Source organism: Balaenoptera borealis (assembly GCF_965194805.1).
Source record: "Balaenoptera borealis genome assembly, chromosome: 4".
Classification (NCBI taxonomy): Eukaryota; Metazoa; Chordata; class Mammalia; order Artiodactyla; family Balaenopteridae; genus Balaenoptera; species Balaenoptera borealis.
Window position 1 is genome coordinate 10,107,364 of NC_138861.1, and position 25,500 is coordinate 10,132,863.

The window sequence follows — 25,500 nt, forward strand, 5'->3', positions numbered from 1 at the left end:
CTCTCTTGGTCTTTGACTTTTGACAATCTGTATAACATGTCTCAGAGTAATCTTGCTTGGGGTCCCTTGAGCGTCACCTGGATGTTCATATCCCTTTTAAGATTCAGGAAGTTTTCAGCCATTACTTTTTAAATAAGTTTTCTTCTCCTTTCTCTCTCTCCTGCTTGAACTTCTAAGTTGTGTACATTCATTTGCTTAATGGTGTCCTCTAGGTCTTGCACGATTTTGTCACTCTTTTTCATTTTTTTTTTTTGTTCCTGTCTTCAAGTTGGCTGATTTTTTCTTCTTCATGATCAACTCTGCACTGTTGAAGGTCTCTATTGAATTTTCAGTTCTGTCATTGTATTCTTCAGCTCCAGGATTTCTGTTTGATTGCGTTTATGGTTTCTATTTCTCTATTATATGTCTTGATCTGTTATGTACTGTTTTCCTGATTTTATTTAGCTATCTACATTCTCTTGCATCTCGATGAGCTTTTTTTTTTTAAATTTATTTATTTTTGGCTGCATTGGGTCTTCGCTGCTGCACACGGGCCCTCTCTAGTTGAGGTGAGCAGGGCCACTCTTCATTGCAGTGCACAGGCTTCTCATTGTGGTGGCTTCTCCTGTTGCTGAGCATGGGCTCTAAGCACGTGGGCTTCAGTAGTTGTGGCATGCGGGCTCAGTAGTTGTGTCTTGCGGGCTCTAGAGCGCAGGTTCAGTAGTTGTGGCGCATGGGCTTAGTTGCTCTGCGGCACGTGGGATCTTCCCAGACCAGGGCTCGAACCCATGTCCCCTGCATTGGCAGGCGGATTCTTAACCACTGCACCACCAGGGAAGTCCCTTGATGAGCTTTTAAAACATGATTTAAAAAATTGCTTTTCAGGAAACGTGTCTATCTCCATTTATTTGGTTTGGCTATTGGAGCTTTACTAGGTTCCTTTTGTGGTGTCACGTTTGCCTGATTCTTTGTGATATGTGTAGCCTTGCACTGGTATCTGCGCATTTGAAGGCGCAAACACTTCTTCTGGTCTTTACAGACTGGTTTTGGCAGGAAAAGACATTCTTCTTTTAGGTCCCTGAGCTGATGGAATTGCCTCTGGGATCCCAGTTAAGCAGGATTAAAGCCATGTCATAGGGCCGCTGCTGGGTCTGTGGTTGGTGGACTTAGGCAGGTGTGGGTCCTATCTGCTCCCTGGGATGATGCAACTGCCTCCAGGACCTTGGTTAGTAGAGCTGGCACTGGGACAAGGGTCTGCCTTAGGGTCCTCAGACAGTGGCCTGTTACCAGATGTGTGGCTCCTGCCAGGTCTATGGGAGGGTTCCTGCCAGGTCCTGGGTGGGCAGGACTGCCCCGACCATTGCTGAGAAAGGCTGGAACTGAGTTATGGGACTGCTTCGGGGTCCACAACCAAGCCTGAGGTCTGTATCCCTGCCTCTGGGTATATGGATGGATGAGCCTCTTGCCAGTTTCCTAGGTGGGTAGGACTGCCCCTGGCCCATGGCTGAGCGGGGCTGGTGCTAGCTAGGTCATAGTGCTGCTTCAGAATGCACAGTCGGACCAAGCTCAACAGTCTGCCTCTGGGGGCTTGGAGAAGCATGTCTGCTGCCAGGTCCTGGGTGGGCAGGACTCGTCTTGGAGCACAGCTGGTGGGAGCCGGGGCGAGTCGCGGTGCTACTTCAGAATCCTCCGTCAGACCGAGGTTGGCAGGCCTGCCTTTGGGGAAATGGACAAGTGTCTCTCTTGCCGGATGCCTGGGTGGGAGGGATTATTTCCAGATTAAGGCTGAGAGTGGCTGGAGCCAGGTCACGGGCTGCTTCAGGTCTACAGTTGGGACTGAGGTCATGGACCTGTTACCCAAGGCGTGGGTGGGCGTGTTTCCTCCCTGGTCCCCTGTGTGGTACTGGTGGTGGAACCAAGGCCAAAGGGGGCTACAGCTGAGTCCACAGGGGAATGGGCCTTTTCCCAGGCCTGTAGCCACCATCATGGAACCATGGTTTGTGAGCCTGCCACCTGGTTGAGGGTAGGTTTTCTCAAAATGACCTTCCTTAGTCTTGGGCTATGCTGGAGTTTTGCAACCTCTTACTTGGATCCCAAAGCTCCTACAAAGGCACTTTTGTCTATGGATGGCTGCCAAGTTATTGTTGCTGTGGGGGGAATATGGGCAGGGGACCTCCTATTCTGTCATCTTGCTGTAAAATTTTTTAAGAAAATATCAAGACAAAGTCTGACACATGATTTAATCTTGAAGAGGATACATGTGAAACCAAGATAAGTTATGGAAAGTATGGGTTATATGGTGGCTGTAAGTATGAGAAAAAGGCAGCCATAGAGGAGGGAGAAGGGGCTGGGAAGACAGGTGGAGAACAGAGAAAGGATTTTCCTGTAGGCTGGGCACATGTAAGCCACTAAATAGTTCCGAGAAGGAGTATGATCTGCATTTGCATTTGCAGAGGTGGTAAGGAGTAGGGTAGTAATGAGGCAAATATAGACAGTGAGACTGTCAAAGAGCATTCTGGGATTGGCTGGCTATGGATGGGGTAGGGGGCAAGGGAAGGGTCTGTGGTTTCTTATGGATAAGGTTGACACGTCTGCTAGTTAAGAGTGACATACAATGCAGGATTCTGAATGGGAGATATAGATCCAGAAGTCACTGTATAGAGTTAGGAGTTGAAAACAGAGGCATAGGACCAACTTGTATGAAGAAAATAAATCCAGTAGGTTAGAGGAGTGCAGAAGATGTAGTAATTATCTAACCACAAGGTGATGGAGGCCTAAATTACAGTTGAGATCATGGGGGAGAAAATGGGGAAAAGTATGTCGGAGATACTGAAAAGGAAATACTGACAAGATTTGGTGACTTATTATATAAAAGGTTTGAGTCTAGTGGTTGAGAGAATGCAACACATAGCAAAGTTGGAGGGAAAGATGAGAACATGAGTTCTGTTTGGGCACAGTGAGTTTATGGTAAAGGCTGAAGTAGAGATGGCTGCAGGCCCTGGAAACTTAGAACTGAGTTCAGGTCCAAGATACTGATTTGCATATTATCATTCTGTGACTAGATTAGCTGTGGAAGAGACAACAGACAGAGGAGGGAGTAGGCAGTCAAGGAAGGAGACCTGGAGACCACTGAATACCAAGGTGGGAAGGAAAGGGAAGGAACGACACAGTAGGGGGAAATGATACAGGAAACTGGAAAATTTCAGGAACACGTGAAGCATCACAATACATTCAGTATCATGAAAATTGTTTCCTAAAAAGTGGAAAAGTATGCAAACTATACTCCTGTGTAAATACACAGAAAGAAGTCTGGAAGAATATATAATTAAACCCATAATAACAGTTATCTCCTGGAGGAGAGGGGAGGGAATTTGAATTGTAGAGCAAGAGGGTCAAGGGGAACTTTAGTCTTATCAGTGGTATTTGAAATTTTTCTAAGAAGAATGTATTCCTCATGTAATTCAAAAGTATTGAAAAATGGAACAAATAGATAAAACTTTCAGAATACAACAATGCTTTCAGGCAGAATATGCTATCCCAGGGAACAATTGTTTTTAAAACACATTGAAAAGAGATTTATTGTAGTTTCCCTCATTTATCTATCAAATTAAGAACACCTCTGTAACATAAGCAAATATATTTTAATTCTATATTCTTCATATTATTTTAGGTAAATGATTGGCATAGTGGTAGCTATTTATTTATTCCTATTACAGAAAATGAAAGCATTTTAATCACTCTTATTTGCTTTATCTCTTTATGTAAGAGCCAAGTACAAAACTTATTTTCATTGCCAATGTGTCTATAGGACACTCACCTACAGGAAAGGAGACCAGGAACTTCCGTTGACAGAAGTATACTGGGTAACTTTTCTGCTTTATGAACAATGGACCTATGATTTTCTTTGTGGAACTCCCAAGATGTTGGAGCTTTTCCTTTCTGTTTCTATGTCTCCCTGAAATACTGATCACTTCAATAACTTTTGATTATAGCACAGTAAACCACAACCTGGAATCATTCCAGGGATGAAAAAACAAAGAGCTTTTTCCCTCTCTACCTTTCTCTCCTTATGAATTGCATTTCAAGAGGACCTGACCTTTATTCCTGCCACCATGCTGTCATAGTCAATGAAAAGTACAAAGGAACAAATTCTCTTAAAATGTAGCAAACACAATTCTCTGCAGAGAGCATTTACTTATAACAATAGTGGTATCTCAGCAATTTGCACTCAAGTGACTTTCTTGGTAAAGCATATCCACTTCTCCTTACTCCAACTTTTTTTGTATTTGTATTTTTTTAAACAGTGTTATTGAGGTGTATTTTACATATCATAAAATCCACATTTTCAGGTACACAGTTCAGTGATTTTTAGTAACTTTACCGAGTGGTGTAACTATCACGATAAATCAGTTTAGAATATTTTCATTCCCCTAAATAAGGTCCCTCCAGGCATGTACAGTTAATCTCCTGTACATATACAGTGCCTTCCTGGCTCCCCACCCCCTGACAATCACAACTCTACTTTCTGTTTCTATAAATTTGCCTTTTTTGGACATTTCATACAAATAGAATCATACAACATACAGTTTTTCTTGAGTCTTCACTCTGACTTTATAGAACAAAAACTAGAAGTTTTCCTTTGGCCTTTAAGAAAATCACACATTTAAGGAAATGCATAACCTTTCAAATAAAACATTACAATAAATATTGTTTAACATCTAAAAGACTAAAAATATTAATCCTCTTCTTTAAGTTCTAAAATTAAATTCTGAAAGTAATAATATAGTGCCAGTAACATGAAAAAATAATCATTTATCTATTTCACATGTTGAAATAGATAGTAATATAGCTATCCTTGAAGCTTCAAATTATTGTAACATCTTAAACTTTACATACAGATCTTTTCCTTTTACTTTTTTAGGATGGATGTGTAACTTTCCCTTCCAGGAAAATTTTTAAGTGGCCTGTTTACTAACCAAGTTAACACCTATAGTTTAGTTCTTGTGTAAATGACAAAACAAATATTTTCCTCAATATTTTTAAAAGAAGCAAGATAAGATTATCATGTGTAGGGAGAGGGACTGGAATGTTCTAGCCTTGCCTAAGGGATGCATCTGCCCAACAATATCCTCACTTCTTTGCGTGCCTCTAACCCACCAAACTTGTGCACTGTACTTATACGGCGGAGAAGGACAGGGCTTTTACTCTTTTAAAGTCAGCATGTCAGATTAGGAGTTATGCCTTTCAGTCTACTGTGAGTTTCGGTAATGCCAACAGCTGGATTACAAAAAAGAAATCTTGACAATATTTTAGAAATTGCTGATGTCAGATTTAGACGATATAAATGGATTGGCTAAATGCCTTTTCTGAATGAAGTGAACCTGTCACTAAGCACTTCTGTCCTTGCCTGCGAATCCAGTATAAAATAGCTCCACTGAGCTCTAACAAAATCAAGAGATAGTTATTCCTAAGCTTTTCTCATGAAGCCATTTTAATTATGAGAGAAAGATTCTATGAAGACTAGAAAAATGATTGTTTATATGATTACATCCTCAATGCCAATTTTAGACAATTACAGAAATACAGAAAAAAGTTATTCATATAAATAAATAATGTTCCAAGATAGAAGTCAGCCAGTAAACAATACATAATATTGAGCTCCTCTTTGAATGCTCATTTTAAAATGTGTTACCGCTTTATGCTTTTATTTCTACTGCCACTATCTGAAGAGCAGAAAAACAATCAACATTTGCTGATAAAAATTCATATTTCTATTACATCTCAAGAAGCAATGGGACTATGTTTACGATTTGAAACTAAGAAGAAAAAAGATCAAAGTCAGCCAACCTGGGAAAAAATACTGAACAAGGTCTAAACTCTAATAATTCCAAGTTATCAAGAACACACTGTTAGCCAAAATCACTTCTCAAAGCCCTAGAAATCAAACCTGTTGTTGAAAAATCATAGGACACTTCATCATTCTGGACATTTCAATACCAAAGGTTCTTTCTTGGTTTTATCTTTGTTGTTAACTGATATGGTAGCTCCACTGAAAATCAAACTGTTATGTATAAATGTATTGCAATGATTTTATTAATAAGTGCAAAGAGAATTGCTTTATTTTTTGTTTTGTAAAGTAAATCAAACTTACCAGATCATAGGTCAAACAAGAATAGATTTTGCTGAATTGCTTTCTTTTTCTTTTAATAGGAGCCACTAAAAAATAAATCAATACTATGAAAAGCTCAGATGAATGCTTCTTGACAATTCCTTGGAAAAGTGTTGGTAAGCCAAAGTAAATACTGTATTTAGAGAACAAGGGCATAGCAAAATACTTAATACAACACTGCCAACCTCTGTGGTTAAGACTGAGGCAACCAATAAACTGTTAAAGAGAAAAATGGAAACTTCCCTAAAAAAAGATTTAGAGAAAGTTGAGTGTGTGTACCAAACACAGGCACACTTCTTTTTTTCTAGCTCAAATTTATGAACTAACCAATAACTTGTTTTAGAAAGCAACCACAAATGAAAACATCTTCGTAAGTTCATATTTGAAATAAAAATTGGCACAATACCTATTCTGCTACTTCAAGACATATAAAAAGGATTTAAAAGTTATTTTTAGTTAAATTCATTTTAATGATCTCCATTTGTCTTTTGATAATTTGTCACACAATCTATTAAGAGGTATATAAAAATAAAAAAGTAAAAATCTCTGCACAGACACTCCAGATTTATGGATAGAGACAAGAGACTGAATGAGCTTCTGCACGATGGTGGGTAGCAAGGTTTGACAGTGAGGTGTCGTCCTATCTAAATCTTTACGGTTGCCCAGCGGGAAGAAGTTAGTTCTTTAAGACCGTACTTAAAAAAAAAATTGGAAGGTACAGAAGAAATTAAAAAATACTAATATGCATTTGTTTTAACTGGAGATCTGCCAACCAGAGGGACAAACGGAGGCCAGAGCAATGTTAGCTGTGCCTTCTCTCCATAATCTCACTTCTTGATTTGTGTCTCAGAAACACACAGGAATTTATAAAATGCAAGTCTGTTTCTATCGTTTTCCTGCTCATATTCCTGTAATCACCCTCTGACAGTTTTAAGAGAAAAATCCAAGCTCCTTAATATGGGGTACAGTTGCTCACACTCTGACCTATCCATCTTCGTCTCTGACCCCACCTGTAGCCCCTCTGCCAGTCTCAGTTCCAAAATCCAGATGCCCTGTCTGCCCGCCGCACTCGCAGCTCTCCTCCAAGCTGCCCTCGCTGCCCTATCTGTCCTTGCACGTGTGCTTTTTTCTTCCAGAAGCACCCTTCTCTCGGTTTCCCTGCCCAGTACCTCCACGAATCCCACTAGCCCTAGTTCAAAAATCACCCTCTTTCTGAAACTTCTGAACTCCAGGTCCCCACCTGGTCTGTGCCCTTCCTCTGCTCTCACACGGCAACCTGCGGACGGTTTTCAAAGCGCCTTAAGAGAGGCACTCGAATCTTAGGTATGACTTTATCACCAGCCCATTTCACAGTGCCTGGTACGCAACAGGCACTTAGCGAAATGTCTATTTAATGATAATTATGGAATTTTTACTCACTTATCCTCTGTTTCCCCAAGTGCAAGGCATATGTCTCTCATTCTCTGAATCCCCAGCACCCAGCAAGTAAATGCCACACAACTAGATCTCAGTGAAAATTAATAACTGTTGAAGGAACCAACACCGTACCAGCCTCCAAGCTCTCCTCTTCCAATCAAGCCTGCATGCTGATGGAAGATTCCTTTTCCAACATACCAACTTACCATGGCTCCCATCACCTAACCCTACCCAGCTGGAACTTTCCCTGGTTTCCTGCTACCTGTAGCAGGAAGCTAAGCTTCCCTACCTCAGTTCTTTTGCACAGAAATGCTCTTGCCTTGATCTCCGAAGGCTCTCTTCTCTCCCGCCTTCTTGTGTCAATTCAGGCTTCCCCTGCCTAAGCAAACGAAAATGGTCTTCGGGTCAGTCTATTACGTTAACCTACTTGTTTCTTAACTCCCCCATTTATTAATGAGCTGAAATGGTCTTCACAGGCTTTTTGTTTGTTTTTTTTTTCCTGTGTGTCTTGCTATTGCCTCCCTCACTAGAACATAAGGTCCATGAACTCCAGGGTCTGGCTGGCTTTGTTCACTGCTGCATCCTCTGTCCTAAGGCACTTCCTGGAAGCAGAGGTCAAGTGCTGAACATCTGTTCAGTGAGGGGCAAGCCTGAACAAGAAATAACTGCAGGCTGGCATTCGAGGTCCTCAATGGCTTGGCCTTACCCCACCTTCCCAGCCTTTTTCCCCACTGATTCCTCACATGACTTCTGTTTGGTATGTCCCAGATACACTGTACCTACTCTTGCCTCCTAACTGGGCTCATCTACAAGAGCCTTGACTTCTTTTTCTTCATATTTAAATTATCTTCATTTAAAAAATCCAGCCCGAACTCCATCTTTTCTATAAGGCAATCCAAAGTGGCAAGCTCTTTAACTGTATTATTTATATAATGTCTTAAAAATCTTTCCATTCTTTAGAACTCTCTGTCTTATACTTGTAATGACATTTTTTAAATTATAGAAATAGGTTGTCAGTTATAATAAAAGATGAAAAACCTTTAAAAGGAAAAATTCTATATGTGAGGAGTAAATAAGATTCAGACCCCATTTTACCTATTTTAAGAAAATTGTATGCCTTTTTCCTCAAGTATACCAAAGAAGTTTGCTTTCAGGTTTAACGCACAACCTAAAGGTTAAAGGGCAACATTCAAAATTTGTGAGCGAGAGTTGGTTCTAGTAACAACTGTGATGTCCACTTTAATTGCAAATAATATTGACCACTGAACACACTGTGAAAAGGCATCTAAAAAATAACTCTTCTAACTTTTAAGGTGAGCCTAGCACAGTCCGACTGACTAAATAATTTGTTTTAATCCATAAAATAAAATATAACAAACCAGGAATGCTTGTGTGATAAGAATGCTTCTGTGATAAGAATTACTAGTCAGAAATTTTTCAAAAGTTACAGTAAGTTTTAAATAGTTTTACTGATCTGTATCCCGATGACCCCGGTGGTGGATACGTGCAAACATACCTGCATACGCGGGCCTGTATATCAGCACAGATGGTGCAATACACGATGTGTAAACAAAGGCAACATGCTAACCTGGATGGCAATTTGGCAGCATTAGCATCCTCTGCTGAATTCATGTCATCCCAGCAGGAATTTCTCTGACTTAGCTGCAGGCTGACCTGAGGAACGCCATCAGACAGCTCTGGTTGCGGTACCCTGTGGGCCTGAACAGATCCCTCACTCCTAGATTTGGGGATCTAAAAAATAAAAAAAAATAAAGAAGAGAAGAATTTTTAAAAGTCTTTCCAATTAAGTTACTGAGGATAATTTATTCGAATTTATTAATAATCTAATGTATTAATCACACTCCAGAAAAATATCAACCGAGGTATAGAATTGAAAATGCATACAAAAATTCTTATATAGCAAAGGGCACAGTGAAGGGGAGATACCAATATTCCTGAGGGGAACTTTCAAACCATTATGGCCCATACCCCTCTCCTGGATTCTCATACAAATCTTCCCCAGGCCTAACCTCTCCTTAGAATAATTATTCTATGTAATGAGAGATTATGAGAGTATATCAGACTGCAACCTAGAAGGAGAGAAGAAATAGTCAGAAAGAGGCAGAAAAAAAAAAAAGGCTGAGAACCACTGAAATAGAGAATGCCAATGTGAGAAAGGTGTCTGGAAATATTTACTACCAACAAGCAAAATACACACCAGTTGGCAAGTTTCTATTGTAATCCTCTGTTGTAGGGCAACGTATGGTGTAATAAATTTTGAATTAAGGAAATAAATAGGAAAAACACAACTTTTTTACTTTTCTTCTATCTCTGGAATCATGGGCAACCCAAGTGTCAAATGAATACTGGGTGTATTGACTTTTCATATCTCAGGTCTCTCTGACCCCAGAAATACCTTCATGCTCTCTTATTTTAGGTCAGAAAAAATGAGAATACAACCAATATTCTTTTCCTAAAAATGTGTAAAAATCATGTCAGAATTTCAGGAAAGTTTCAAACCCTTGGATCAAAAGTATTCATTACACTGGAAGCTTTTTCTCATCTCTAGGACTTTTCTCTTGCTTGTCCTTTCATCTACAATGTCATGTGTTGATCACTGGCCAATCACCAACCAAACCAAACCCTAAACTCCTTTGAGGTTGAGATAAGAATCCACTGCCCACAGAGCAATCTGGGCAAACTACCCTCAGGTCTAAATAACCTTTCCCAACTCTGAATTCCTGTAACTCACCACCACACAATCTACACTTGATTGCATGTCATCTGATACCGTAATCTTAGTTATCTCAAGTTTCTAGGTCACGTGGCCTCAACCAGATCGCTCCTCCTACCTCACCCTTCTCTTCTCCTTCTTTATATTATTTGTAACATTTTTACCAAGAAGTCAAGCAAAGTTTTGAACCCATTAATAAATACTTATTGTCAGACAAACACTCTTCAACTACAAGATATTCCCAAGACACTGACTGACCAAGAGGCTAGGATAATGGACAATTAAAAAGAGTAACACGGACAATTATGGACATAAATATTTAATAAATTCATACCACTATGAGGATTACATGAAAATAATTTAGCAGAGTTACATTTAACACAAAACAAACACTAAATAAAAGCTAGCTTTTATTAATATTGTTATGTAAAATTTGCCCAAATCTGATGACTGCCAATTAATTGTTCAGTTTCATTTCTCTGTAGAGCATTCGTAAGCTCATGAAAATCAAAGGGAAAATTTTTTAAAATTATGAAATAACTATAGCTCATAGCTATATTTGCCAAGAATACTTCTAAAAGAAATACTCAGATAAACAGCAACACAACATGAAAAGTGTAAGCATATGCTATTACATATTTCATAAAAATAGACATGAAAAATCAATAAAAACCACTGAAAAAGCAGTACGATTTCCAATTAGTTAGCTAAAAAAATCTCACATCCACAATGATATTTATTTTAATATTGAGAAAAAACTAAGAACAGTTGTTTGGCAATATTTCATGGTGTTAAAATAATGACATGACATTTTAGGTTCAGTGATAATTTGGGTTCTAAATTTGATTCAACTATTTATGTAAAAAAATATTCTAAGGTAAAAAAAGGTAATATGCAGCTTATTCCATCTTGCCAGTTTATATTAAAATAGACTCCATAACGCCATAATAGAATTCACATACCAGCAACTACATCAGCTACATTTATCTAAGTGTATTTCCCAATGATTTAATTTCTATAGAAATAACAGACATGATTGTCATTAACCATTAACTTTAAAATATAAACTCATTATTTACACCAAAGGAGTGCAAAGAATTGAGCTTGTGCACAGAACATGAAAATACTGCATGAAGTTTATGAGAACAAAATTGTTAGAAAAGAAGTGGCTCAATAAGTCTAAGATGACTAGAACTGTGGAATACATACACATTTTTAAAAGGAATGCACAATTTTTAAAGGTGATTAATGATATCTTCTTGAAGATGTACCTTGAAGACTATACATTTTCACTATAGAGATGACGACTACAGGAAAAATTAATAGAGTGATAAAATTTTAAAACCTGCCGTTTTACTGATGTAATTAATTTTAGTACAAATGTATTAACTTTGAGAAAAAGGAAGAGATCACTTTCTTTAGCTGGAATTGAGCTTTTTAGGAACACAGAGTTTAAGCCTTGGCGTTATAACGTTGGTAGAGGAGTGGTTTTATTTCTGTGCTTCCAGGTGTCTATTTCGGATTGCACAGAGTTCAGTGGTGGACTTTGAGATGGTGTTCAAGGCCCCTTTCATCACAGGACTCTGAGGAATATGACACCAGTCGGCCAAAGCCAAGGGTACAAAGAGACATGTTATTACACTGTGGCCTTAGAGCAGGGGTTCTCACCCAGAGCCAGTTTTGTCTAGAGACATTTTCGGTTGCCATGAACAGGGGTGAGGGTATGTGATATTAGAATCTAGTGGGTAGAGGCCAGAGATGTGACTAAACATTCTATAATGCATAGGATAGCCTGCCATGAAAGAGAGTTGTCTGGTCCGTCTGTCAGTACAGCTGACGCTGAGAAACCTTGCTTTAAAGGGAATGGGGAGGAGAAATCTGTACGGAGGCAGCTCCTCTCTCTATATACACTCTTCTTCTGGTTGCATCCTCCCTTTTTGTCACTGGCATGTACACGTATAACAGGCCAGCATCAGCTCTGAGTTTAGCAGGAATGGGTCAAGAAGGCCCAGCAGGCCTGCCTTGTCTACACAAGAGTTGCTAGTGACTTCATGAGGTTCAGCCAAGCTCTGTGGGGCAAGAATTTACTGTAATAAAAATAAAACCTTACTGTAACAAATGGAGTGCATGTCCTTAGAGAGACCCATCTGCAGCCTCATAACGTGTGGCCCCGGTAGGAAAACGGCCAAGGGTTTGGGATACGGACTGGGGTAGGCAGCTTTCTCTTTCTGCTGGAGATATGCAGGAGTTCACACCACACTTTGCTCCTTTATTTTAGTGATCTTCATGACAACTTTTGGACTTGAAGGTGAAAACTATAAAAGCCCCCCAACCATCTGTGAAAAACATTTTGCTAAGAATTCTGCCATTGGCTGTTTGAGATAAGGATCTATGCACATGCTGTGTGATTTATGTGTACAACTCAAATACTAGCAATCCTAGGAATCTTAAAGCACATTCCGTGCATGTATTTGCAGGTATGGAAGAGTCTAAGAAGTAATTTGAGATACTTCAGTATTTGAGATGCCAGAGGAAGAGAAACAAAAGAATAATCTTTGAAAATGTAAAATTAGGAAATATCCTCTTAGATACTGTTGCTGTTGCTGTTAGGAACAAACATTTAGTGAGTGAGCATCTACTCACCTCTAGCATCTAGCACAGTTCCAAGAGATTGACATAAATTAACCCATTTAATTCTTACAACAACCTGAAGAGGCAGGGACTACTATTATTAGCATTTCACAGCTGAGGAAACGGAGGCATAGCTCGAGTTGTCTGTCCAGTGAGGAAGTGGCAGAGACACAGTTACACCCCAAGGAGCCAGACCACAGGACCTGTGATTACCGCTACTCTCTATAGTTGGTCATATGTTAAACGTTAGAATTGCAAGAAGAAAAGGCAGTTTTGGATAAAAGTCACATTATATCCCATAATGCAACCCATTTTCTTCTTTTTGGGGGGGGGCATTAGTAATTAAAACTTTCTTTAAATTTATCTCTCTGGCATCCACTGAACCATTCTAGCAATATAATTTTAGGGGGAAGAAACTGGGTATGAGGAAACTATATGGGAAGTGTGTTCATTGTATTTTTATTTATAATAGGCCCAAAATGTAACTATTCTAAATAGCCAAATTACTATAAGGTAATTATGGCACATGTATATGATGAAAGAATATTCAGCCATTAAAATATCTACAAAGTTTTTAACAGGACTGTGAAATAATTTTATGATATATAATATAGAATGAGCTCAGTTAGCAAATATAAATGTACAGACATAGTTATACACACACACACATATATATATATATATATATGTATATATCTCCAATAATGCTTGGAACATCGCCATACTTGAAATATACATGAAACAAACTCATGGTTACCAAAGGGGAAAGGTAGGGATAAATTAGGACTTTGGGGTTAACATACACACACTACTATATATAAAATAGATAACCAAAAAAGACCTACTGTATGAAACAGGGAACTCAATATTTTGTAATAACCTATAAGGGAAAAGAATCTGAAAAAGAATATATATACATTATATATATGTTTATATCTGAATCACTTTGCTGTACACCTGAAACTAACACAACATTGTAAATCAACTGTACTTCAATTTAAAAAAATTCAAAATACATCAAAAATAAAACATACATGAATAAATTTCAAAGGCCAAAAATCAAATTCTGCCACAGTCAACACTATAAAGGTTTTAACAAGGTCTCATCTTTAAAAGCTGAACAAAGAATCCAGCACTTGAAAAACATGCTTGTGATACCAGACTCTGATTTACCCTGATACAATGATCTGACTAAAAATAAAAGACATAAGAAAATAAGACATAAAGAAAATAACGTGTGCCTTAATATTTATCCATATAAATCTGTCACTGCGAGGGCACAACCGTGCCCTCTGTCCCGTGGGCAAGTGTTGGGTAGGAGCTCTGTGCCCTGCAGGACTGAAACAGAAGAATGACGGTGAGTCAGAAGCAGGAGGGACTCAGTTTACTGGACGGGGACCAATCTCTCTGAAATTCGTAGCTCCCTTGCCTTTGTGTAGGTGAATGTTTCCTGATTATTATAAGAATCTTCCTGGAAAAGTGATGTGCATGTGAATCAACTGCAGGAAAATTTATAACAGTAATTTAGCATACTATTATGAAATAGTATTGTTAATACATAATTTTTAAAAGTTTAAGCAAAACAAACTTTAATGTTTTGGTCTTAGGAGTCACCCTAACCACCGGCCAGGTGCTGTGCTTGCATTTTGAAATGACAAAAACTGTAAGTCTGTTCTTTTCATCATCAGGTACTTTGGGAGAAGATTAGAACAGGGCAGAAAATTATATTCAAGGCTCAACGATGAAGGAAAATTGTGATAGCAGGATGAAAGCAGAAAAGTTAATGTTTAACATTTAGACTTTCTAAATAAAGTTCACTAGACCTCCTCAATATCCTTGACCTTTTCTGTCTTCCATTTGTCACTTGTATGGAAGAGGACAAAGCCTCTTGCTTTTTCTTCATGTTCATTAAACTCAGCATCTTCATAAAAAGAAACGGTGAGATAACTAAGTACCAGAAAACAGATGTTTAGCTCTGATTTTTTTATTTTTAAAGAAGACAGGCATTCCTAGCTTAAAAAATTAGAAAAAAAACCTCTCTAAATTAGAAAAAATTGAAATAAGAAAAATTTTAAAAAGGCCTTTGTTTTTGCTCAAAAATCTTTACATTTTGCTTTTCAAAAGTGAGGCTTGTTTACTAAATGGCAGCAATCAATTCTCCTGATAAATAACTTGCCCAATCTATTATGTGCCAGCTACAGTGCTAGCTAATTAATGTCCCAGTGGTTGTTTTTTTTTTTTTTTGAGCAAGTTATTAACATGCTTTAGGAAATTAGTTATAACTAATTAAAATCTCATCTTGATCTAAATTTTAGACTGGATCTGTACTTAGCATAAAATCATTTTAACTAAGTTTGTTAGAAAAATTACTCACAGGTGAAAAGACAAAAATTTCACAATTAAAAAAAAAAGTTTCACACGCAGAAGAGTTGCATTTTCATTGGAGTGGTGACATTCATGCATTAATGGAAATCAAACTTTAAAAAAAAAAGTTTATCTTGAGATATAATAGATCAGATTAGTTATGGTTTCACAGTGTGGCTCAAGCAAGTAACAAACCTCTTAGCGTTTGACTTTCCTCAACTCTTTCCTTCTCACCTCCTCACTCCTCAGCAAAAGCTAAATGCCATCACAGCAGAAGTTTTTGTCTGTTTTTTTTTTTTTTTTCCACACACACACACTGTGTTTTATTTTTACAAGAGATAAATCGACTGACACCAAGCATTGTACATGGATGACCACAACAAAAGCAACAATGATTGCAATTACCAAACATGAAACACACTCATACTATGTCATTGTCTGTTTTGTTAACTGCTGTAGCCCTGCCTCCTAGAGCTGTACCTAGCAAAATAATGGGGGACCATTAAATGTTCCTATAATGAATAAATGAACAAATGAATAACCGAACAAACTAACTGATAGTATCTACCTTCCTTTCAGAAATACTGATGCCATGAAGCACATTAATTGCATTGTGTAAGCATTGTTCTTATTCTAAAAGTTTCGTCTATATTCAGTTTCAAAATCTATAAGTCAGTTTAAAAAAATAGCTATGGTACAGAAATGGGAAGAATCTGAATTTACAGAGCATAGGGATTATTAACGCAAGATCAGGGGCTGGAACCTACCAATACATTTACTTGGACTAAGTGGCCCCATGGTAGAGCCATCTGTCCTGGGACTTAGGCTCAAGTAAGTCTCACCTTTTAGAAGCTGCTCATAGATAAATCTGTACATGGCAGTAAGGTGAGGCCTCTTACTAACATCAACACAGTTCCATCTGCTATTTTACGAAGTCACTTGTTCAAGTTCCTGACTTCAGGTCTTTCATCAGAAAACAGTTGAGGCCAAAAGTAACTGTGTAAACTGAGCAGTTTAGAAATTTAATTATAAGGTTTCTACAGATTTTCATTCTATTAATAATATAAAAATTTGCTTTGAAAATTTTGATCATTTATCTCTGATGATCAAAACCAATGATCAATCAATGGGAATGTTTGCCATCCAATCCCAAATGCAATCCTTTGGCCTCAAAAGTTCTTGCTAACTTAGAGGACAGGATTACACAGGGTGATGGGGCCTTAAAACAAGATGTTCTCTGGAAGCTTGTTCCAAAGGGACACTACTGACGCTAGCTGGAATGCCGTAAGCAGTGCTTCTTACCCAGGGGTGCACACTGGAACATCCTTTGGAGATTTAAAAAAAGTGGTACACTTGCTAGAATTCATCCCATCACCTCACTTCCCATTCCCAGGGAATATATCTGAGTTGCATCCTGGGCAGGTGAATTTTAAAAAAATCCTTAGAATAATGTGTGCTGCTGATTCAGAGTTTAAAAATTGTCAAGTAAATAATTTCTCTTTGAGCTTTTTAAAAATTAGCGTTAAGGTGAAAAAATAAACTAAACATTAAATAACGGAATTGCTTGATCACAGCTGGTCATGTTTATGCAAGAAAAATTAGGCGGAAAATTCAGAAATTAAATGATTATTTTAGAACCACTCAGTTTTAGAGTTGACGAGAGGTCTACTCCAATCCCTGCATCTCAGAAGTGAAATCCAGGGGCCCAGAGAACTGACATGATTTGTCCAGAGTTGTCCAGAGAGTGGGAAACTTGACTATTAAAATCCCCTTCTGACCAAAGTGAAGGTGAGAAGTAAAGTAATAAACTGTAAAATCCTGGGCAAACTAACAATTAATGGTAGCGCAGGGCAACAACACACCTCCTGTGGCCTGGAAGGAAAGCCGATGGCAACACCTAGGCTGGGAGGCCCGCTCTGCGGCCATGCGGGGCTGTAAGCTGAAGCGTCCTAGGTCTGTGGTGACCTCGTAGAGCCTCATTACCAGTCCTGGCCTGACTTACAGGTTTTGTTCATTTGAAGGAAGTATATTTCTATCTTGTTTAAGCCAGTGTTGTTTGAGGTTTATTTACACGCAAGAACACCTAATCCAAACTGATGTAAGATTTTGCTCAAATGCTGTCTTATCAGTGAAGCCTTCTCTGTCACTACAGAATAAATAGCAAAATTCTCCCTTATGCCCCATTCCCCATTTGCTTGACCCTGCTTTCTTTATTTCCATTACACCCAATACCATCAAGCATACTGTATATCTACTTATGTGTATTTATTTGTTGTCTTTTCCCCCTAACCAGATGTAAGTTCCACGAGGGCAGGAACTTTGGTTTGTGTTGCAAACACTGTGGGATGGAGGGAGGGTGAAGGAAGGGCGTGCCTCACTCTTAAAGGGAAATCCAACTGCTTACTTTTGTTGGTCAAAATTTAGTCACATGGTGACACACAGTTGCCCGGGAAGTTAGGGAAAGTGGTCTTATAGCTGTGCATACATGTACGCGGCCAAGGAAGAGGAGGAGACTAGATCTCGGGAGGCCACTAGCAGTCTTGACCACAGACCTAAAGAAATAAAGGAGTGTCTCAGAAGAATGTCTGGGGAGGAGCGTTCCAGCTGGAGAGCCGTGCAGAGGTCCTGAGGAGGAAGCATGATTTCCAAGTCTGAGGAAGAGCAAGGAGGCCACTGTGGCTGGCTGGAGACAAATGAGGGAGAACAGTGGCAGGAGGGGAGGTCACTGAAGTAGCAGAGGGCCCGGATCACGGAGACCTACAGGCATTTTAAGGACGTTGCCTTTTACCCTGGGCGGGGGTGGGGGGTTACTTTTAGAAGGTGTTAAACAGAGAAGAAACATGCCTGACTTTCATTTTGAAAGGATCCTTACTGCTACAGAGAGAAGAGACTGTTGAAGGGTCAGAGTGATTAAAGGAGACCAACTAGGAAGTAATTGCAATGCTCGTGGGCTTGGATCAGGGAAACGTAGAGATGAGACCAGATTCTGTATATATTTTGAAGGCGGGCTCAACAGGATTTGCTGATGCACTGGACAGGAGGAAGGAGTCAAAGATGACTCCAAAGTTTCTGGCCTGAGCGCTGAAAGAATGAACTGTCATCATGGAGTTGGAAAAGACAGCAGGCGGTATAGATTTTGGCGGGTAAATCAGGAGTTTATTGCTCTGGACATGCTAAATTTGAGATGCACATAAGACAGACAAGTGGAGATGTCATGTAGACAGTTGGCTATAGGAGTTGGAGTTGAGAGGCGTGAACTGAAAATACAAATTTGCAAGTCATCTATATGCAGATGGTATTTAAAAACCAAGTAATTGGAAGAGATCACCTAGGGCATGAATCTAGATAGAGAAGGGAAGAGGATTAAGAACTAATCCCCAGAGCACTTAAGGTTAGAGAGGGAAGACTCAGCGTGACTGAGGAGTGGACAATTAGGTAGAGGGAAAAACCAAGAGAGTGTACTGAAAGGCAAGGGGAAAGGGTTTCAACAAGGAAGGAATAAATACAGTTACCATATAACCCAGCAATCCCAAAACATGTGTCCACATAAAGACTTGTACATGAGTGTTCATAGCAGCATTATTCATTATAGCCAAAGACTGGAAACAACTCAAATGTCCATCAACCGATGAATGGATAAGTAAAATGTGTATTTCCATACAATGGAATATTATTCAGTGATAAAAAGGAATGAAGCACTGATTCAACAGAGATGAATCTTGAAAACATTACACTGCATGAAAGAAGGCAGACACAATGGAAACATACTGTATTATTCCATTTATATAAAATGTCCAGAACACATACATCTACAAAGACAAAAAGGAAATCATTGGCTACCAGGGACTGAGTGATGGGAAGTGACTGCAAATGAGTATGGGGTTTCTTTCTGGGGTGATGAAATGTTTGGGAATTAGATAGTGATGATGGTTGCACAACTATGTGAATATACTAAAAATCATTGAATTGTAATTTTAAAGGAGTGAATTTTATGGTATACAAATTATATCTCAATAAAGCTTTTTAAAAAAAGACGGAGTGACCCAGCGTGTCAAATGCTGCCGACAGGGTGAATAAGATGAAAATTAAGACCTGACCACGGATTGTGGCAAAGTGGCATCATTTGGCAAAAACTGTTTCACTCTGTAGTATGGATTAGAGTGGTCCCAAAGAGAATAGAGAAGAAGAAGTGAAACAGCAAGCTTATATAATTCATTGAGGAGTTCTGTTGTAAGGAATAGCAGAGGAAATGGGTGAAGGCTAACCGTGGCTGTAGAGGGGAGGTGTTGGAGTCAAGGGAGAGGTTGTTTTGTTTTGTTTTGTTTTTTCTGGTAAGATGGGAAATATAGTATATTTCTATGCTAATGGGACTGGTTCAGTGGACAGACAAAAAAACCCCTGATGACCCAGGAGAGAAGGAAGGGGTAGAGAATTCAGGGAGCAAAGTTCTTGAGGGGGTCAGAGGGTATGGGACCTTGTCCACAGTGACAGGCTTCTCTGGGAGAGGAGCAAACACAGCACATCTCCTGTGACTGGAAAGAAGGAAAGAACATGGCACAGGGGCAGATACTGGATGAATGTGGGGAGAGTCTCTCTGGATGTTCTTAGTCAAATGAAAGTCAGGTCATGAAGGTTGCAAAGGGGGATGCTGGAGGTTAAGGACCAAGGAAATGGTATAAAACAGAGTTTAAAAGAGAGGAAAGAGTGAAAAAACTGAGGAGAGCGGTAGGACTGCCAGCAAAATGAGGGACCATTTAAGGATGGTAGTCACACATTTAAAGTGAGACATCAAGCCCAAAGTTAGCAGACAGAAGGAAATAAGAAGGATCAGGGTAGAATTAAACCAGAGACTAAAAAGATAACTGAAAAGATCAATGAAACTAAGAGGTAGATTTTGGAAAAGATAAGCAAAACAGACAAACTTTTAGCTAGACTCACAAAGATAAAAAGAGAGAGGATTCAAATAAACAGAAGTGAAAGAGGAGATGTTACAACTGATACCACAGAAATACAAATGGTCATAAGAGACTACTAGGAAAAATTATATGCCAACAAATTGGATAACCTAGAAAAAAATAGGTAAATTCCTAGAAACATACAATCTACCAAGATTGAATCACAAAGAAACAGGAAGTCTGAAGAGACCAGTTACTAGTAAAGAGATTGTTCAGAGGATTTTGATTACTGATTCAAACAAAAGTCCAGGACCAGATGGTTTCACTGGTGAATTCTACTAAACATTTAAACAATTAATACCAAACCTTCTCAAACTCTTACAAAGAATGAAAGAGGAGCCAACACTTCCAAGTTCATTTTACAAGAACAGCAAACCTGATACCAAAATCAGACAAGAACACTACAAGAAAAGAAAATTACAGGCCAATATCCTTAATGAACATACAAGTAAAAATTCTCAACAAAGTATTAGCAACAATACATTAAATTCAACAATACATTAAAAGGATCATACACCATGATCAAATAGGATTTATTCCATGGATGCAGTGATGGTTCAACATCAGCAAATCAATCAATGTGATACACTATATTAACAAAATGAAGGACAAAAATCATATAATATTCTCAATAAAGAAAAAGCATTTGTCAAAAATTCAACATATACTCATGACAAAAACTCTCAACAAAATGGGTATAGAGAGAATGCACTTCAACATAATAAAGGCTATATATGACAAACCCACAGCTAACACCATATTCAACACTGAAAAGCTGAAAGTTTTTCCTCTGAGGTCAGGAATAAGACAATGATGCCCACTCTTGTGACTTTTATTCAACACAGGGCTGGAAGTCCTAGCCAGAGCAATTAGACAAGAAAAAAAGTTAAAAGTATCCAAATCAGACAGAAAGAGTAAAATTGTCTCTGTTTGCAAATGACATGATCTTGCGTACAGAAAACCCGGAAGACACCACCAAAAAAACTATTAAAATGAATGGATTCAGTAAAGTTGCAGGGTACAAAATCAATATACAAAAATCTGTTGTGTTTCTATAACTAATAATAAACTATCAGAGAAATTAAGAAAACAATTCCATTTATAACTTCATCAAAAGAATAAAATATCTAGGAATAAATTTAACCAAGGAAGTGAAAGATCTGTACACTGGAAATTACAAGACAGTAATGAAAGGAACTGAAGAAGAAACAAATAAATGGAAAGATATTTCTTGCTCATGGATCGGAAGAATTAACATTGTTAAAATTTCTATACTACCCAAAGCAATCTATAGATTCAATGCAATTATTATCAAAATTTCACTGCCATTTTCCACAGAAATAGAACATATAGTCCCAAAATATTTATGAAAACACAAAAGACTCCAAAATAGCCAAAGCAATCTTGAGAAAGAAGAACAAAGCTGGAGGCACCACACTTCCTGATCTCAAACTACATTACAAAACTATAGTAAACAGAACAGTATGGTATTGGCATAAAAACAGACTCAGAGATCAATGGAACAGAATAGAGAGCTCAGAAATAAACCCATGCATATCTAGTCAATTAACTTACAACAAAGGAGACAAGAATATACAATGGGAAAAGAAAAAGATCTTCAATAAGTGGTGTTGGGAAAATCAAACAGCCACATGGAAAAGAAAGAAACTGGACCACTACCTTACACCATACACAAAAATGAATTCAAAACAGATCAAAGAGTTGAATGTAAGACCTGAAACCATAGAACTCCCAGAAGAAAACACCTTAAGGTGTTAAGCACCTTAACATCAGTCTTGAAAATGGTTTTTGGATTTGACATCAAAAGCAAAGGCAACAAAAGCAAAAATAGACAACTAGGACTATATCAACCTAAAAAGCTTCTGAACAGCACAGAAAACCAACAAAATAAAAAAGTAACCTACTGAATAGGAAAAATATTTGCAAATCATGTATCTGATAAAGCATTAATATCCAAAATATATAAAGAACTCATACAACTCAATAGAAAAAAAGTCCAAATAGAAAATGGGCAGAGGATCTGCATTTTTCCAAAGATGGTCAACAGGTACATGAAAAGGTGTTCAACATGAATAACCATCAGGGAAATACAAATCAAAATCACAACTGAGATATCATCTCACATCTGTTAGAATGGCTATCATCAAAAAACAAGAAACAAGTGTTGCCAAGGGTTTGGAGAAAAGGGAACCCTTGTGCACTGTTGGTGGGAATGTAAATTGGTGCAACCACTATGGAAAACAGTATGGAGGTTCCTCAAAACATTAAAAATAGAATTACTATATGATCCAGCAATTCCACTGCTGAGTATTTATCCAAAGAGAATGAAATCACTATCTCAAAAAGACATCTGCAAACCCATGTTCACTGTAGCATTATTTACAATAGTTAAGACATGGAAACAATCTAAGTGTCCAAAGACAAATAAATGCAGAAATAAAATGTGATGTATACATATATATATATATACACACACATATATATATATACACACACACAATGAAAGCTATTCAGCCATAGAAAAGGAAATCCTGCCATTTGCACCAACATGGATGGAACTTGAGAGCATTATGCTAAGTGAAATCGATCAGACAGAGAAAGACAAATACTGTATGATCTCATTTACATGTGGAATCTAAAAAAAAAAGTGAACCCACAGATATAGAGAACAGACTGGTGGTTGTCAGAGGCAGGGGGTAGGAGGTGGGTGAAGTAGGTAAAATTGATGGAGGTGGTCGAAAGATACAAACTTCCAGGTATACCATAAGTAAGTCCTGAGGACGTAATGTACAACATGGTGACTACTGTTAATAATACTGTATTGTATGTTTGAATGTTGCTAAAAAGTAGATTTTAAAAGTTTTCATCATAAGAAATTAAAAAAAAACTGTAACTGTGTGATGACTGGATGTTAATTAAACTTACTGTGGTAATCATCTCACAACATATACAGGTGACCCCTGAATAATGCAGAGGTTACGGATGCTGATGAAAATTCGAGTTTAACTTTACTGTGGGCCCTCCATATCTGTGGTTCTACGTTAGCAATTTGACCCATGTAGTACTGTAGTACGTATTTACTGAAAAAAATCTACGTATAAGTGAACCTGAGCAGTTCAAACTTGTGCTGATCAAGTGTCAAACTGCATATCTCTCAAATCATTGTGTTGTACACCTAAAACTAATAACAGTGTTATATGTCAACTGTATCTCAACAAAAAAATAAAGTGAGGTATCAGTGTAGTGTTGTGGGTTTCTCCAGCTCCATTCAGCTGCTGGGGTAGGCAAGGAGTAAGTAGCATGTTGGTTTTAGAGAGGGTTGAGATTTTAAGGTAGCAGATATTAGCTTCTTTATTCCTGTGTTGTAAATGCTTGTTTACCTGCCGTCAGCATCATTAGCTTGAGTGATGCCCGAGTATATGTCTTTCTCATTGTTGTCTCCCCTGCCTGTAACTCTTTGACATATAAGAGGTGATTAATAAATGTTTAATATAATATTTCCTTTCTGAAAACATATTTAGGAATTACTGTGTTCGTTATGCTCCTTCCCCAAAATATAGCCGATGAATCAAGCGAGATGATTTACTTATAAATTACATAAGACTACAGTCAGTTTTCCCCTACCAGTTCTTTATATTTAAACGGAAAAAATTAATATTTTCAGAAAGTAGTTATATTCCCTTTTCTGAGAACTAATCAAATGAGTCCATCAAAGTGTTAATCAAACATGAAAACGTCCTTTGATAATGTCATGGGTGAGTTTTAAAAAATATTATCTTAATCTTCTAAGCACAAATATGGGGAGGGGGGGCAGTGTAACGCAGCCTAGGTTTCTCCCAAAGATGAGAGTTAACTCCTCGGGGAAAGATAAGTATTGGGTTGGCCAAAAAGTTCGTTTGGGTTTTCCATAGGATGTTATGGAAAAACACGAACGAACTTTTTGGCCAGCCCAATATTTGCAGGATTCCTCGTTGTAAGACTTCTCATACTGTCCAGAAATAGTTGAGCTTCTTCCTCTGCAAAACTTCTAGTACCATTCTTTCTTCCATGTCTGTGAACGGTAACCACCACTATTATCTCGTGATCTGTTTGTTTCTGTGATAAATTGGTAAGTAAAGGTACATTTTTCAGGGGAGGGAAAAGCACCTCCCACATCAAAACGGGAAACTAAGATCCCACATGCTACGTGGTGCAGCCAAAAAAAAAAAAAAACAAAACAAAACGAAACAAAAAACAGTGACGGAATACTGCTTTAAGGCTCCTTCTGAAGGTGCTGTTTTGGTGAGCAGGGCAGCACATTTCAGCCTGCATCTGTTTGTCAATGTGTGTTGTGAGCATGACTGCCAAAAAATGATTAAAGGGATAAAAAAATGCTATTTGTAGTCCAAGCTTTCTTTTAACATAGTTCTTACCATAAACAAGGAAAGCTGATGGAATGTTTTGCACTCCTTTTGCCAAACTCTGAAACTAACGAACCCTCGGCCACAAAGCCACCTGGGAATTACAAGATCTGGAGTCAGTGGGGTCTCTTTCATTTTGGAGGAAGTCTCCATTAGGGCACTGCTCAATGTAACAAACTATGAGGCGTTACTAGGTTGTTTGGTTTTGGTAAAATACCCATTCTCAATAGGGTAAAAGCCATTTTCAGGCTTCCCTGGTGGCTCAGCGGTTAAGAATCCGCCTGCCAATGCAGGGGACACGGGTTCCAGCCCTGGTCCGGGAAGATCCCACATGCCGCAGAGCAACTAAGCCCGTGCGCCACAACTACTGAGCCTGCGCTCTAGAGTCCATGAGCTACAACTGCTGAGCCCATGCGCCACAACTACTGAAGCCCGCGTGCCTAGAGTCCGTGCTCCGCAACAAGAGAAGCCACCGCAATGAGAAACCCGTGCACCGCAATGAAGAGTAGCCCCTGCTCACCACAACTAGAGAAAGCCTGCATGCAGCAACGAAGACCCAATGCAGCCAAAAATAAATAAATAAATAAATTTTAAAAAATAGAGTAAAAGCCATTTTCATTGTCATAAATATAAGTGAGTATTTTATAACATATTCATTTCTGGGGAAGAAACTGGCTTTGAACTCTACGTATTTCTTCCTATTGCTTGCTGCACGATTTTGGGCAAGTCTTCTAACTTCTCTAAAGCTGCACTGTCTCATCTGTATAATTAAAAACCTACACCTCATAAGACGTGATGGAAATTAAATGAGATAATTCATGTTCCATTAGC

The 25,500-nt window shown here is 38.4% G+C and overlaps 1 protein-coding gene across 4 annotated transcripts in view; it reads right to left on the reverse strand.

Moving 5' to 3' along the window:
• FAM13A (family with sequence similarity 13 member A) overlaps positions 1-25,500 on the reverse strand; it is a 365,856-nt gene that overhangs the window by 128,406 nt on the left and 211,950 nt on the right. For all 4 annotated transcript variants that reach the window (XM_082391636.1, XM_082391638.1, XM_082391635.1 and 1 more), the window contains one exon: positions 9,153-9,316. In XM_082391636.1, the coding sequence (XP_082247762.1) occupies positions 9,153-9,316 (164 nt within the window). The remainder of the gene's footprint in view (positions 1-9,152; positions 9,317-25,500) is intronic.